This window comes from Muntiacus reevesi, chromosome 2 (genome assembly GCF_963930625.1).
Source record: "Muntiacus reevesi chromosome 2, mMunRee1.1, whole genome shotgun sequence".
Lineage (NCBI taxonomy): Eukaryota > Metazoa > Chordata > Mammalia > Artiodactyla > Cervidae > Muntiacus > Muntiacus reevesi.
This window is the reverse complement of record NC_089250.1, coordinates 204,699,638-204,714,603: the sequence shown is the minus strand read 5'-3', so window position 1 is coordinate 204,714,603 and position 14,966 is coordinate 204,699,638. Positions and strand designations below refer to the sequence as shown.

At 49.5% G+C, this 14,966-nt stretch overlaps 1 protein-coding gene across 1 annotated transcript; it reads left to right on the top strand.

The window, feature by feature from the left end:
* Positions 1-260: 260 nt before the first annotated feature.
* KIF22 (kinesin family member 22) lies at positions 261-14,309 on the top strand. The gene is made up of 14 exons (XM_065920353.1): positions 261-315; positions 6,441-6,636; positions 7,909-8,036; positions 8,127-8,281; positions 8,666-8,875; positions 8,964-9,194; positions 9,331-9,484; positions 9,611-9,746; positions 11,690-11,858; positions 12,364-12,532; positions 12,915-12,982; positions 13,721-13,933; positions 14,021-14,080; positions 14,169-14,309. The coding sequence occupies exons 1-14, from the start codon at positions 261-263 to the stop codon at positions 14,214-14,216; spliced, it is 1,992 nt and encodes a 663-aa protein (XP_065776425.1). The 3' UTR covers positions 14,217-14,309.
* The last annotated feature ends 657 nt before the right edge of the window (positions 14,310-14,966 follow it).

The window sequence follows — 14,966 nt, the reverse complement described above, 5'->3', positions numbered from 1 at the left end:
GTCGCGAAAGCCTAGGGCGGCGGAGTTTGCGCGGGAGCGCCGGCCCGACGTCAACGGCTAAGTAGCCGACGTGCGCGCATGCGTTCTCCGCCAGGGGAAACTTTTTCTTGCAGGACCTGGAGGCGAGCCCTAGAGGGCGGGATAATGGTAGGCACATGCAGGAGCTTCCGGCGACGAGTAGCCGTGATTGGTGGAACCCAGTGGAGAGGGCGGGGCAGCGGGAAATTCGAATAGAGAGGCGGGCCCAGGGAGGGAGTGAGATGGACGCCGGGGTCCCGGCGCGGAGGCGACGCGAGATGGCGGCGGCGGTCTCGGGTAAGCTAGCCCGACTCGGGCAGGGCGGCTGCTGCAGCTTGGAGTCTTGCGGGGTGATGGGTCGGAGTCCAGTCTGGGCTCCGTGAGTTGTTCCGGAGATCGCGGAATGGCGTGGGGGCGGGGAGGAGAAAGCTGGGAGTGTGGGTGGGAGTCGCAGTTCTGCTTCCTGTTCTCGGTGTCGGTCTGTAGACCCGGGTTGAGACCTAGTTCTGGCGCATTTTTGACCCCAGCTCACTTTTCCCTTGTGAACTTCAGTTTTCTGTGTTAATAAAATGGGGACAGTGACCCATCTCGGAAGATTACAGGAGTAAGCGAGCGAAAAGTAGCCAACTTTATACTCTAACCATAGGGACAAAAGGGATCTAGATACACGTTTGGGGGGAAGAGTTCCTGTATGACGTGTTGTTTGGGTGCAGGGAGATCCCTGAGAGAGGTAAGAGGTTCAGACGGTCTGCAGCAGGGTGTGAGTTGACAGCATAAGATGTGCTGTTATCACAGAAAAGGGAAATAGGGACTGTTTCCTTTTCTTATAGCCCTGCAAGTCAGAACTGTTTTAAGTTTGGAAAGGTTACTAGGACATTCATAATCTTGCTCTACAGTCCTCCTCTACACTGAATTCTGGTCAGTGATTATAATGGGCACCATAGAATTTATCTGAGACCCTACTGTTTGTCGGGCCCTGTTTGGAAACAAACCTATTTAATAGGATGTCAAGCACATGTTGAGCCCTTGCTAGGGGTGAGGCACAGTTGTAAGTACTTTATGGTGATAAATCATTTAATCTCTACATGCTGCTATGAGGTAGTTTACTATTGTTCCTGTTTTACAGATGAAGAAACTAAAGAACCATAGATAGGTTAAAAAAACTTGCTCAAAGTTAACACAACCAGTGTGGAGTTAAATAGTGTTAATATTGGAGTTAAATAGTGGAGTCTGAATTCGTACTCAGCAAATCTGATTCTAGAATCTCTGCTTTTAACCATTTTGCTCAGGCACATGATATTCCTGTCGTCTGAGCACAACCTACCCTCAGCCTTCCAAGACCCACTGTGTCTGGTACATCGTAGATATTATAAAAATGCTTGAATGAATATTGTCCCTTCCTTTAGAGGAGCTTTAGTCTGTTTCAGTAGATAGTCATAAAAATCTATAACATCATGAAAAGCATTGAGAGGTATGTATAAACTGCTATAGGGAACACAGAATCTGAAATAAACTCTTGGGTATTCTAGGAAGACTTCATTAAGGGAGTGATATTTGAGGTGGGTTTCAAAGGTTGGATAGAAGTTTACTAGGCTTTATTGGAACGAAAAAACCACTAATTGATCTATTTCTTATTTATGTTGTAAAGAGAGGCCAAAGGTGCTCTCTTTGGCTCAATTTCCTTATCAATAAAAGAAGACTTAAGTTGAATGAAACTTGGGAATTGTGGGAGAGGAGAAAATTAAAAATAATTAGAAGTGCTAACTTCGCCCAACCTCAAAGTGACTTTTTAAAAAAATTATTCTTTTTTTTTCAAAGTGGCTTTTATGGTGAAATAGGCTCTTCTACCATTGGCAATTGTGTGAGTGTGCCTCTCTCTCCATCTTCCCCTGGACTCTGAGCTCTGGAGGAAGACTGGCAGTGGCCACAATTTATGTTATTCATTTGACAGATCTTAATTTGTTCAGCAAATACCCCCCGAGAGCCTACTCTGTGCTGGATGTTGAGAACATAAAGGCAAGCCAAGTAAGACTTGTTTTCACTGAATTCACAGTTAGATGAAAAAGACAGACAAATGTACAGCTACAGTAGAGTGTGATGGAGAATCTGGGGAGGAAGCAGAGGGAGAATAATCTGAAGGGAATGAGACTGAAGGCAAGGAGACCAGCGGGGAGGCTGTTGAAATGAAGACAACCTTGGCAAAGACTGCCCAGTAGGAAAGGAGAGAAGTGGACTTATTTTAAAAAGGTAGAATTAGCATATGTTAATAAAGAACTGGTGTGAGAAATGAGAGAGAAGATGGAGTTAAGAAAGCCTCTCTGATCTTTGGGGTTGGTTCCACTTATTTACGTTAGCGTAGAAGGAAGTTGGGGTTGCAGAGGGATGGGGAAGGATTCAGTTTAAGATGAGTGGAGTTTGAAATACCATGTAAGAGGAGGTGTCAAGGCAGCAGAGAGCATTCTGGTGTGGAGGTGTCAATTAGGAGTCATCAGCCTTGAGGTGGTAATTGAAGTCAGGAGCACAGGTGACACCATGCCCATGAAATTAGTCAGTCAGTAATAGTGTTCTCAACTGGGGGCAAATGTGTTCCCCATGGGGACACTTGTAATGTCTGGAGACATTTTTGGTTGTTGCAGCGGTGATGGTGCTGGGGTATGTGCTGAACATCCTACAGTGCACAGGGGAGCCCCACCCCCAAGAATTATCCAGCCCACAATATCAATAGTGCAGGAATTGAGCAACTCTGATCTAGAAAGAGGATAGAAGGAGCTTAGGAAAAACATCTAAGACTGGAAGAAACTGAGGAGTGACTAGACAGCTGGTGGGTGGCAGGGAAACTAAGGGAAAAGTGTATTTTCCAAAGGAAAGCGGATCTGGGGTGTTGAATACTGCAGGGAAGTCAAACAGGATGGGAACTGAACCAGGCTGTGGGCTTTAGCAGTGAAGAGGTCACCTTCTGCTGAATGATGACCCTTCTGGTGACCCTGCTGAATGATGAGGGCAGGAGTGGGTTGTTGCCTTGAGGGGAGTAGCAAGAGAAATGTGTAATTCAAACAATAGCTGACATCTGCTGAGTACTTACTGCTGGCACTGTGTTAAAACGCTGTATGTACATTATTTCTATGGCTCCTCACAATCTTACGCGGTAGATACAGTTATTTTTATAAAAAGAAACTGAGGTTTGAAGAGGTTAAGAAAGAAGCCTTCCCAAGGTCACATAGCTAGTAGATGGAACTTGTCTCCATCTCTGAGGCCCGTGGGGATGTAGCGTCTAAGAAGGCCCAGGAATCACATAATGCACTTTAGAGTTAGACCTTCATCTGAAGCTCTGTCACTAGCTAGCTATTGACTCTGGGCAGGCTAGCTAACCTCTCTATACTGTCATTTCCTCATTTGGAAAATGGATGAATGTATAACAAGATGCCTACTGGGTTTTTATCATGTACCAGTGCTGTTGTGCTTCCCAGGTGGCGCAGTGGTAAAGAATCCTCGGCCAATTGGCAGGAGACACAAGAAACATGGGTTTGATCCCTGGGTCAGGAAGATCCCCTGGACTAGGAAATGGCAACCCACTTCAGTATTCTTGCCTGGAAAATTCCATGGACAGAGGAGCCTGGCAGGCTACATACAGTCCATGGGGTCATAAAGAATCCACCATAACTGAGCATATACACACACACACACCAATGCTATTGCTGTTCTAAGCACTTTTATGTGAATGACCTTACTCACTGCCGTAAGAACCCAACAAGTATTTTTATTTATCCCCATTTTGACAGGTTGTGGAAATTGAGGCATAGGAATGGAACATCATTTCTCCAGGTTATTTAGTTAGTTGTAAGTAGCAGAGCTAGGATTTGAACCTAGGCCATCTTAACTAGAATTGTTACCAACCTACTTACCATGTATTAGTTACTCTGTTGACATTTTATATGTTACTTCTTTTAATCCTCATTAAGATCTTCCAAGGCCCTCCTCACCCTATTTTATAGACAAGAAAACTGGGGCTCATGGATGTTAAGTCACTTGCCCAAGGTCACAAGCTGATAAGTGTTAGAGCTGGAATTGAAATCCAGCTCTGTCTAGCCCGAGTCTATACTCTTTCTACATCACCACAGACTTCCCCTGCCCCTTGTACTGCTCACTGAGCTTCTTTAAGTGCTTCTGTATGTACTGTCTCTGTTCTCCTGTTCTCACTGAAAAAACCCTGGGAAAGACAGGCGAGGGGAGGTTCCTGCACACATTTTTGAGAAGTCATTGACCTCCTCGCAGTCTTAGTTTTCTCATCTGCATGTTTCTGCTTCTTTCTGACTTTCAGGACTGCCATGAGGGTCAAATAAAAACTAGATGCCCAAGTGCTTTGTAAACTTTAAAGTGAGAAATGTGGTTGCTAGCTTCATTTGTCAGACGAAGGAACGGAGGCCCAGTTTTTGGAGCAGGCCATCTGCTTCTGGGGATACCTTACTTACATGACAGATTCTTCCTGGGGTAGCCTGTCCACCTTTTTGTCCTGCTGCCTCCATGGTGGCCACAGGTAGCAGGCCGCTACCGTACACGGGGTCTGTGGTTCCCGGCAAGCAGCTGCCACCACCAGCAAAATGGAGAGTCAGAACCGCCAAGAACTTTCCCAATGGTATGTGACAGGGAGGCAATACGACATCCTCATTAAAGGCAGATCTTTGGAGGTGCAATCTAGGTTTGAATTTTGTTGTTAGCTATGAGCTATAGTATGGTATCTAAAATACAGAAATACCTACCTCATAGATTTTTTTCAGCTCACAGAAAGAAAGGCCTTTTTTTCCCCCCAGTTTTATCTTAATTGTGTTTTTTGACGATAAAAATAACTACCACCACCCCCCCCCCCACTGCCAAATGACTTAGATTTAATTATAAGAAGCAAACTAAATAGAAAATTTACCATAGAGAAGACTGCATGTTAGTGCCTTTGCAAGCTGAGGGACTGGAGGCTGCCTCTTGACTTTATCCTTTCCAAAGTTGTCCACAGTGTCTTTTTTTTTTTTTTTAATTTTTTGACCACACCGCTTGGCATGCGGGATCTTAGTTCCCTGACCAGGGACTGAGCTCACACCTTCTATAATGGAAGCACTTAACCACTGGACCACCAGAGAAGTCCTGTTGTTTATTTTTTTTCCTGTTATTTTTTAATGCAAACATTACACCATTACAGAACTGGGCAACATAGAAAAAAACCCACATGACCCTCCATGGAGAGAAAACCATCACTTAACAGTTTGTGCAGGGGGGCACGTGTGTGTGTACAAATTTATATATATAAGAAACTCCAGGTAAGAACAGAGGCACAGAAAGGTCAGGGAGTTCAGTGACTGGTTTTTAGATGGGGGCAAATGTCCACTTCCTTAATCCTAGAAGAATCCCCTAGGTCCTGATCTGCCACACCTTGATAATTCAGTGTGCCACCGCAGCATAAGCATTACCTAGAAGCTGCTAGAAATGCAGAATCTTTAGATCCTCTAGGTTATTTATATACACATTACAATCTACACCCCCTTATACCTACCTACTGAGCAGGATAGGAACTGAGGCCAAACTTGCGGACACACCCAGCACGGCCAAGGTGGAAAGAGCTTCCCCTGAGATGAGCTGATTCCCCTGCCCTCCCAGGGGTATCTCTGGGACGCAGTCTTCAGGCTTCCTTCCCTCCTTCTGTTGTCAAGGTTATGGGCGGGCGGGGGGCATCTCTTAGTCTTCACAGGTAAATGGGACTAACATGCTACCTTTCAGGGACACCATGGAAGTTAAAGTGTGCCTGGCACGTAGCCAGTGCTTCATAAATGTGAATATTTGCTAAGTACATGATCTGGTTTATGGTTCCAGCCATAGATAATCTCTTTCCTTCAGCCCCCCACTGCACCCTGCCTGAGACCAGGTATTTGATTCATCTTTCTCTTCCATCCTGCCCTTCTGTGCTCGACTCACCTACAGGACACACACAGTCCTGCCTTACCAGTTCTACATGGGGGCTGTGCTTTCACCCCTCCATACTTTTTGCACACGCCTTTCCTTCTCCCTGAATTGCTTGGCAGTGACCCTACTCATTCTTCAGGGGTCAGCTCAATTAACTGGGTCCACCTCCAAGACTCCTACCCTTGTGTATTCGTGTGTGCTCAGTTGTGTCACTCATGTCCCACTCTTTGCAGCCTTATGGACTATAGCCCGCCAGGCTCCTCTATCCATGGGATTTCCCAGGCAAGAATACTGGAGTGGGTTGCCATGCCCTTCTTCAGGGTATCTTCCCAACCTAGGGTTTGAAGCTGTGTCTCTTATGTCTCCCACATTGGCAGGTGGGTTCTTTACCACTAGCACCACCTGGGAATCCCACTCCTACCCTTACCTCTCAGCAAAGCTGCCACCATACCTCACGCCTAAAAATCATCTTCCAGGAGCCAGTCGCTGTCGGCTAAGCAAGGTGGGAGCTGGCCGGCGCCCACCTCCAGCTCGAGTGAGGGTAGCTGTGAGACTGCGGCCATTTGTGGATGGGACAGCCGGAGAAAACGACACCCACTGTGTGCGGGGCCTGGACAGCTGTTCTCTGGAGATTGCCAACTGGAGGAACCACCAGGAGACTCTCAAATACCAGTAAGGTTCAGGCCCTACTCCCTCCCGTTCTCGCTCTCCTAGGCCTGCTCACACAATCACTTGCCCAGAAGTGATTTCTTAGACCTCCTCCTCAGGATCCTTCTTCCTTCCTTAGTGCGGCTTTGTCAGCCACACCTTCGTTTCAGGTGATGTTCACGGTGCCCACTGTGATAGGGCCTCTCGAGGATAGTGCGGGAAAGGCTGGAGGCTGAATCAGATACATGATACTGTTCACAGTCTTAGAGAGGAAGCAGGCACAAAATGGGAAAGGAGCAGCGAAGGTGAGCTGGGAGCCCAGCTCGGACCTTTGGGGAGGGGTGGGAAGGACTGAGGAAACAGACCAGCTCGCCAACCCAGACTGCGACTGGGTGGTGTCCGAGAAGACCGCCCACGTTTGGGGGATAGAGCTCACAGCTATTGTAAAGTTCCTTGGGAGATTTACAGTTCAGGCTCCTCAACCTGTCATTCTAAGCCAGAGGGTGGCAAACTAAGATCTGCAATAAACTAAGGCTTTATTGGAATACAGTCATGCTCATTTATTTACATATTATCTGCGGCTGCTTTCTGCCTGACTACAGTGACGGGTGAGAGTTGTGAAAGGAACCATGTAGTCCACAAAGCCCAAAATATTTACTATCTGGCTTCTTATGGAAAAAGTTTGCCAACCTTGTTCTAGGCCCTTGACAACCTGGCTTCAGTTTCTTTCCAGCCTCATTTCCCCTAGCACATGCTACACTGCACGTGTATCAGTGCTAACCCTGCCTCAGCCAGAGCTGCTCCATCAGAGCACAGTGAGTAGGCTTCGGGCGTGTCAAGCCTCATCTGGTCTTTGCTCTGTTGTGGTGTACAGACGCCACTTTCTAGAAATTCTGTGATGTGAAAAAGGATTGGGAAGCCTGGCCCTTTTATACCACGTCTATTTTTGACACTTAGAGTATCTTTCTCTTCTCTCTCTGGCAAAAATCCTCCTTCCCCAGGCAGAATGTTCCTCCTCCTAGTGCCTTCTCATCTTTGTTTCCTGAGTCGCAGCAAAGTGTGGTATCTGTCTATGCCACCAGACTGCAGAACTCCTAAGAGCAGGGATACCAAATTCATCTCCGTGTTTCTACACCAATACAGAGACTGGGATAGAACAGGTGTTCCATGGGCACTTTCTTAGATCTTTGTATAAGAAGAAGAATAGAGACCCTTAAATGTGAGACTAGTTTTATCCTTTAGACCTGGCTGAGAATGGAACCTGCCACTGATTCCTGCCTTTCTTCCTGCCTGCAGGTTTGATGCTTTCTACGGGGAGAGGAGCTCCCAGCAGGACATCTATGCAGGATCGGTGCAGCCCATCCTGAGGCACTTGCTGGAAGGGCAGAATGCCAGTGTGCTCGCTTATGGGCCCACAGGGGCAGGTGAGGAGGGCAGATACAGAGTAGCCCTGGGCCAGAAGGGACTCGGGAACGGGGAAGAAAATCTCACAGCTCTCTCCACTCTTTTCCCAGGGAAGACGCACACGATGCTGGGCAGCCCAGAGCAGCCTGGGGTGATTCCTCGGGCTCTCATGGACCTCCTACAGCTCACGAGGGAGGAGGGTGCTGAGGGCCGGCCGTGGGCCCTCTCTGTCACTATGTCCTACTTAGAGATTTACCAGGAAAAGGTGAGCCCCCTGGCCCCACTTTTAAATATTTATTTGGCTGCTCAGGGTCTTAGTTGGGGCACATGTGGGATCTTTAGTTGAGCCATGTGGGATCTAGTTCCCTGACCAGGGATCAAACCCAGGCTCCCTGTACTGGGAGTGTGGAATCTTAGCCACTGGACCACCGGGAAGTCATCAAGGCCACTTTCTGATTGAAGAGGGAAGAAAACAAAGGGTAAAAATCAGACCCGGTTCTGGAACATGAAGTTTTGATCTAGCAAGGAGACCTGGAAAGACAGAGGTTGAGGTAGCAAATGATACAACTCTGAGAATCCAGCAAAGAAAATGAGAACCATAGGCAGCCTGTAAGTGGAGAATTGGCCATACCCCTCACTGCTCACATAGGTATTAGACCTCTTGGAACCTTCATCGGGAGACCTGGTGATCAGAGAAGACTGCCGAGGAAACATCCTGATTCCGGGCCTCACGCAGAAGCCCATCACTAGCTTTGCTGATTTTGAGCGGCACTTCCTGCCAGCCAGCCGAAACCGGACGGTGGGAGCCACCCGGCTCAACCAGCGCTCCTCCCGCAGTCATGCTGTGCTCCTGGTTAAGGTGAGGTCCCCCCTGCCCCCAATAGGGGTGAGGACCTGTGGAGCCCCGGGAATGTGAACTAAATGGGGGCCCTTGCTCTTGCCCCCAGGTGGATCAGCGAGAACGCTTGGCCCCATTTCGCCAGCGGGAGGGGAAACTCTACCTGATTGATTTGGCTGGCTCAGAGGACAACCGGCGCACAGGCAACAAGGGCCTGAGGCTGAAGGAGAGTGGTGCCATCAACACCTCCCTGTTTGTATTGGGCAAGGTGGTGGATGCCTTGAACCAGGGCCTCCCTCGGGTACCCTACCGGGACAGCAAGCTCACTCGCCTGTTGCAGGTCAGGCCTCCAACCTCGGGTAAAAGGGACTGGAAAAGGGAGTTCTCAGGCCTGCCAGGGTATAGGGGAAGAGCGGCCAGGCAGGGGGGAGGTGAGGCTACTGACCTACCCACCCCGCTCTGTCCCTGTCTCTCAGGACTCTCTGGGTGGCTCAGCTCACAGCATCCTCATTGCCAACATTGCCCCTGAGAGACGCTTCTACCTGGACACAGTCTCTGCACTCAACTTTGCAGCCAGGTCCAAGGAAGTAATTAACCGGCCATTTACCAATGAGAGCCTGCAGCTTCCTGGTGAGGACTGGGGTGGGCTGGAGTGAACAGGCCAAGGCTGGACACCTGGGGAGTTTGCTGAATCCACCAAGGATCAGCAGAGAAACTGACACCCCCTCTTTCCCCACCTTCCAATCTTCCCCCTAGTCTTGGCACCTGTTAAACTGTCTCAGAAAGAACTGCTAGGCCCATCAGAGGCAAAGAGAGCCCGAGGCCCTGAGGAAGAGGAAACCAGGAGTCCCAAACTCCCAGTAGCTCCAGCCTCTGCCTCCCAGAAACTCAGGTGAGCAGAGAGGGAGGGGTCTTGGGCACATTCCCTTTCCTGTTGTGTCCAGGTTGGGTGCAGAGTGGCTGTGGGTTTAGTCTGTTGGATCCTTGAGTTGTGAACTTGTTCTTCCTCTAGATTCAGCCAAAATCCTACTCTACTGAATTCACTGCAACCTCCAGCTTTGATGCTGCTATCAGGGGTCATAAGGAAGCTCCTAGCTGCCACCCCCACCCCCTGCCCCCCCTTTTTTACAATCCTTTAGGCAGTCAGCAAAATTTAACATTTTGGCACCAATGTTTCAAGGATGAGCACTTTCACTTCTGATTCAAGGAGTAATGAGGACCAGGTCTTTCAGGTCCCAAGGATAAAGCATAGCAAAGAAGATAAAAAGAAAGTTGTCTCATTGAGACTCAGTCTGTGTGTCAAGCATCCAGCCTTTCTGTGACTTTCCATGGGGTCAGCTGCTGTCCTAACTTTGCCCTGCTTCTACCTTCAATCCAAACAAAGCCTCTCTAAACCAGGGAGGTGTGTGACCTCCCTTCCTGTTCTGACAGCCCCACCTCATGGCCCAGTATGCACTCATGTTCAAGTCATCCCCGTTCAGTGGTCTTGCTTTCTGTGTCTGGCCACCTAGCCCTCCAAGGAACCACTTGCATCTTGATCTTTGTCCTTTTTCTACTCCTAGCTCCAATAAAGCTTCTCAACTGTCAAGTCCTAAGACAACTGAACAGAGGTGACCTGAGGAGGCCAAGGATTAGTGCACATTCTGCCCCAGGGGACAGTTGTATTAGGTTGACCAAAAGATACATTCAGGTTTTTTCATAGCATCTTACAGAAAAACCCGAACTTTTTGACCAACTCACTATTTTAGAAAGGATGGCAAAAGGTGTTTGGATACTTGTGTTCGCTCAGAACCCCATCTCTCGATCGTGTCCTTAAACCATTTGTCAGCAGCGGCCTTTCCTGTGTGTACAGACTCAGAGAAAGATATACACATGCACATCTGTAAAGCACATGAACAGGCAAGGTCTCTGCCAGATAGGCACCTTGGATAACCTCAGACGTGGGGCACATCAGACCCAAACAGACCCCAACCTCAGCAGGCTCATATTTCAGTAGAGGAAGCAAGACGGGAACATCGTATATGACGCAAGGTTGACAGTACAGAGCACAATAGGGAAGGAGGATTCTTTTGTTCTGCGACAGCCAGGAAAGAAGAAATGACCTCTGTGTTCACCTGTACTTTCTGATCCTGCTCTCGGAGGCCCTTGAATATAAAGAACAGGGCAATTTCTATCCTCGAGAAGCTAGTTCATAGTGTAGGAAAGAAGATACACAGCCAAGCTGGCATCACCAGAAAGGTGGCATCAAACTGACTTTGAATGATAACTGAGATCAGATGTGAGGGGGAAATTCTAGACAGAAGGAAAAAATGTTAACATGTTCAGATTAAGTTAGGTCTCTATTTGAATAGGCTTTTCCTACTGCCCACAGGAGAAAGGCTTGGCATTTGAGGTCTTCAGTGGTTTTCAGAGCCCCGCTGAAAATGACCTCCCCTGTGAATCTTGCACCAACTGCTCCTCCAAATGAACAGGCAGACGGATGGCCCTTGCTGTCACCTTATGATTTCTTACTGTTCGACTGTACCCCTCAGGGCAGGGGGATATCTTAGATCCCATGAATACCTGCCATTCAGTGGTGATGAAATGCTTCTTCTCATTTGATCTCCTGGCCTCCTTGAGAGGTTTACCTAGGCAGGTAGTGATTGATCCCCATTCACCTGAAGAAGACACTGCACCCAGGGTGTCTGGATAAACTTGTTCAGGGTTGCCAGCAAGCTAACAGTTGGGTTCTGGAACCACAGAAACACCAAGTTAAGGCAGGATGAGGGGAATCCTGCTGCTGGAGAAGATGATGAGAGAAGAGGAAAGTGCGGAGTAACCTCTTTGTGTGCTCAGCCCCCTACAGAAGCTAAGCAGCATGGATCCGGCAATGCTGGAGCGCCTTCTAAGCTTGGACCGTCTGCTGGGCTCCCAGGGGAGCCAGGGGACCCCTTTGCTGAGCACCCCAAAGCGAGAGCGGATGGTGCTCATGAAGACAGTGGAAGAGAAGGATTTGGAAATTGAGGTAAGTGTTGGGAGGCTGGGGCTGGGATTCTTGCTGACCTTGAGAAGTAGTCGGAGGATCTTCAGATCGGGAAGGACCAGAAAGGCTGGACCAGCATGCAGTTTTCACCCAACACTGGAATCCCTCCCTTCTATAGCTTTTGCTTGAATGTCCTTAACTGAACTTTGAAAAATAATTGAGATCACAGGTGAGGGGACAAGAGGAAAAAATTCCAGGTACAAGTGTAAGACACTGCCATTTGCTAAAACTCAGATCAAATTAAGTTAGGACTCTGCTTGAACAGCCTTTCCCTTCAGTATTTCACAAAGAAGCTCCTTCTACCTCTGGGCAGCCCTGATCATTAGAAAACCCTTAATTACCCTGGGCTCCAGTTGTCTCCTGGTAGTTTCTCTTGTAGGTGCTCACTTTGCTCTTCTAAGGCCTTAGAGCCCTGCACACTCACTTTCCTAGTCCACTGCCCTAAAGTTGGTTCTGGGTCATATCTCTCCCTGATCCTTTCTAACAGAGGCTTAAGATGAAGCAAAAAGAACTGGAAGCCAAAGTGCTGGCCCAGGAGGCTGCTGACCCCAAGGAGAAAGAGAACTACTCTCCCACAATGCTCCGACCCCTTGCTCGCCGTATAGTCACAGTGGCTAAGCCCCTCAAAAAGGCAGTGGTGATGCCTCTACAACTGAGTAAGTTTGGCTATAGGGGCCAGAAGGGCCCAGATAACTGAGATCTTGGAAGAAAGGTGATGTTTGGAGCAACTATCTTTATGTCACTCATGTCCTCCCACCGTGATGGAAAGGGGGAAAGTGGATATGAAGTAAGAGCTGGGTGTACTGCTCTCAGTCATTTAGTCCAGTGGGGTAGACTGACCAGCGCATGACTGATTATCATGAAAGACCAACTGAGATTACGTTCATATATAAGTATGAGAAAGGTCCTGTGGAAACAAAAGAGAAGGTTAACTTGGAGGAGGGGAACTAAGGAATCAGTAATGGAAGACCAAATGGCTACCAGGGGGGCTGAAAAGTGGCCTCTGCTCTGACTCCAGCTCATAATTCTTACTTTCAGTTCAGGAGCAGGCAGCATCCCCAAATGCCGAGATCCATATCTTGAAGAAGAAAAGCCGGAAGAGAAAGGTGAGAGTAGCTTGTAGGCTGAGCCCAGGAGAAAAGGCAGAGACCTCTAGTGGGAAGAGGACTGGCCATAGAGTTACGTGGCCTGTCCAAACCCTTATCAGCTATTTACAACCCTTCCATGTTGCTTACCCTCTGAATGCCTTACAGGGCATTTAGGATGAAATGTGGGTACTATGAATGTACCTAGCAGGATGGGTATCCATCACCTGTTATTTTTTCTTTCTTCCCAATGGCTCTCACTCTCAGTAGCTACTTACTAGGCACCAGTGTGTATGGGTCCTGCCCTCTACAAACTACAGAGCCCACTTAGGCAGACAACTAAACAGTCAAGAAATAACACTGAAAGACCCACCTCAATTTTTAAACTAAGATGACATCAACTGAGAGTCATTTGTTGAGAACTTTATCTTATGTGCCTTCCTGGAGATGAAAGAACTTATTCTTTCCTTTTCAGAAATGAGGGATCCGATTTAAGAGCTTACTCTGTTTTACACTCATTAACTCATTTGATCATCACAATTCTATTCTACTCTTTCACAAATCAGATAAATTGGGAATCACACCAGAGTGACCAGAGGGAAGGGTGTCAGAACAGACCCTGGACAGGAGGGAAACGGGCTGGGGAGGGCGGGCAGGTAGCTGCTGTTAGGACGCCTATCCTTGGCGAGGAGTCCAGAGCGGTTCACTGCCATGGGCCGAACAGCAAACTGTTTCTGTCACTCACCTCCTGCCTCATAGCTGGAGTCCCTAGATGCCTCACAGCCAGAAGAGAAGGCTGAGGACGGCTGGGAGCTACAGATCAGCCCAGAGTTACTGGCCCATGGTCGCCAAAAAATATTAGATCTGCTGAACGAAGGCTCAGCCCGTGATCTGCGCAGCCTGCAGCGCATTGGCCAAAAGAAGGCTCAGCTCATCGTGGGCTGGAGGGAGCTCCACGGCCCCTTCAGCCAGGTAATGGCCCAGGGAGGACAGCCCTGGAATGGAGTTGGGTGGGGGGAACCTGGCCTAGACCCTTCCCCATCGCTGTTGTCCTGCCAGGTTGAGGACCTGGAACGAGTGGAGGGCATATCGGGGAAACAGATGGAGTCGTTCCTGAAGGTGAGCTCGCGGCTTGGGCCCCCTTGTTCCCCTGGCTTGTGCCCTGCCAGGCTCTAAACCTGCTCTCCCCTTCCCTCCTGTGTTGCAGGCGAACATCCTGGGTCTTGCCGCGGGCCGGGGCTGTGGCCCCTCCTGACTGCCGGCTCCCCTCCTCTGTCCCTCGCCCCCGTTTTTTTTTTTTAAGTCCGTGTGTAACTGCTTGTCTTGTAAATACAGTTTTCACCCCGTTGCTTCAGCCTGATTCTTGGGACTACGGGGGCGGGGCCGGGGTATAATTGCCCTTGGGATGGGCCACAAGCTCTGCCGGCAAACTTCTTTGGGCGCCATCTTTGGGAAAACACGAAGCGGCGCAGGATTGTAAATAAACCGCTGGAGTGGGAGGGGGACGGGACGGTGGCCGAGAGGAAACAAAAAGCTCCCGCGAAAGCCCTAGGACGACGACCGTTAGGCGGGCGCGCGCTTAGAGCTTAGCCCCGCCCCATCCGCAACCCCGGCGCGCGCTCCCCTATTCTCCCGCTCGACAACGACAGCGAGTTTGTGCGCGTGCGCGCGGAATAACGGCCGCTGGCGGAGGGAAGCGGGGGGTGGAATCTTTGAGGGGGGGGAAGAGAGAAGCCGCCCCGTCTCCCGCGCGCCCACCACCTGCGCCAACGTCAGCCAATCAGCGGCCGTCTCAGGGGTCTCGCGCTTGGGGCGACTCCGGCTGCTGGGTGGCTCCCCTGTCCCTCCTCCCGCCAGAGTCCCTCTCGTACCTCCCCCCTCCCGCGGGCCTCGCGCGCGCTCGCGCTCGCGCCCGCTCCAGCCTCTTGTGTGTCCTCGCGCCCCCCGCCCGCCCTCCCTCCCCGCGCGCAGTGTGCTCCGCTCCCCCCACCCTCCTCCTCCTTCC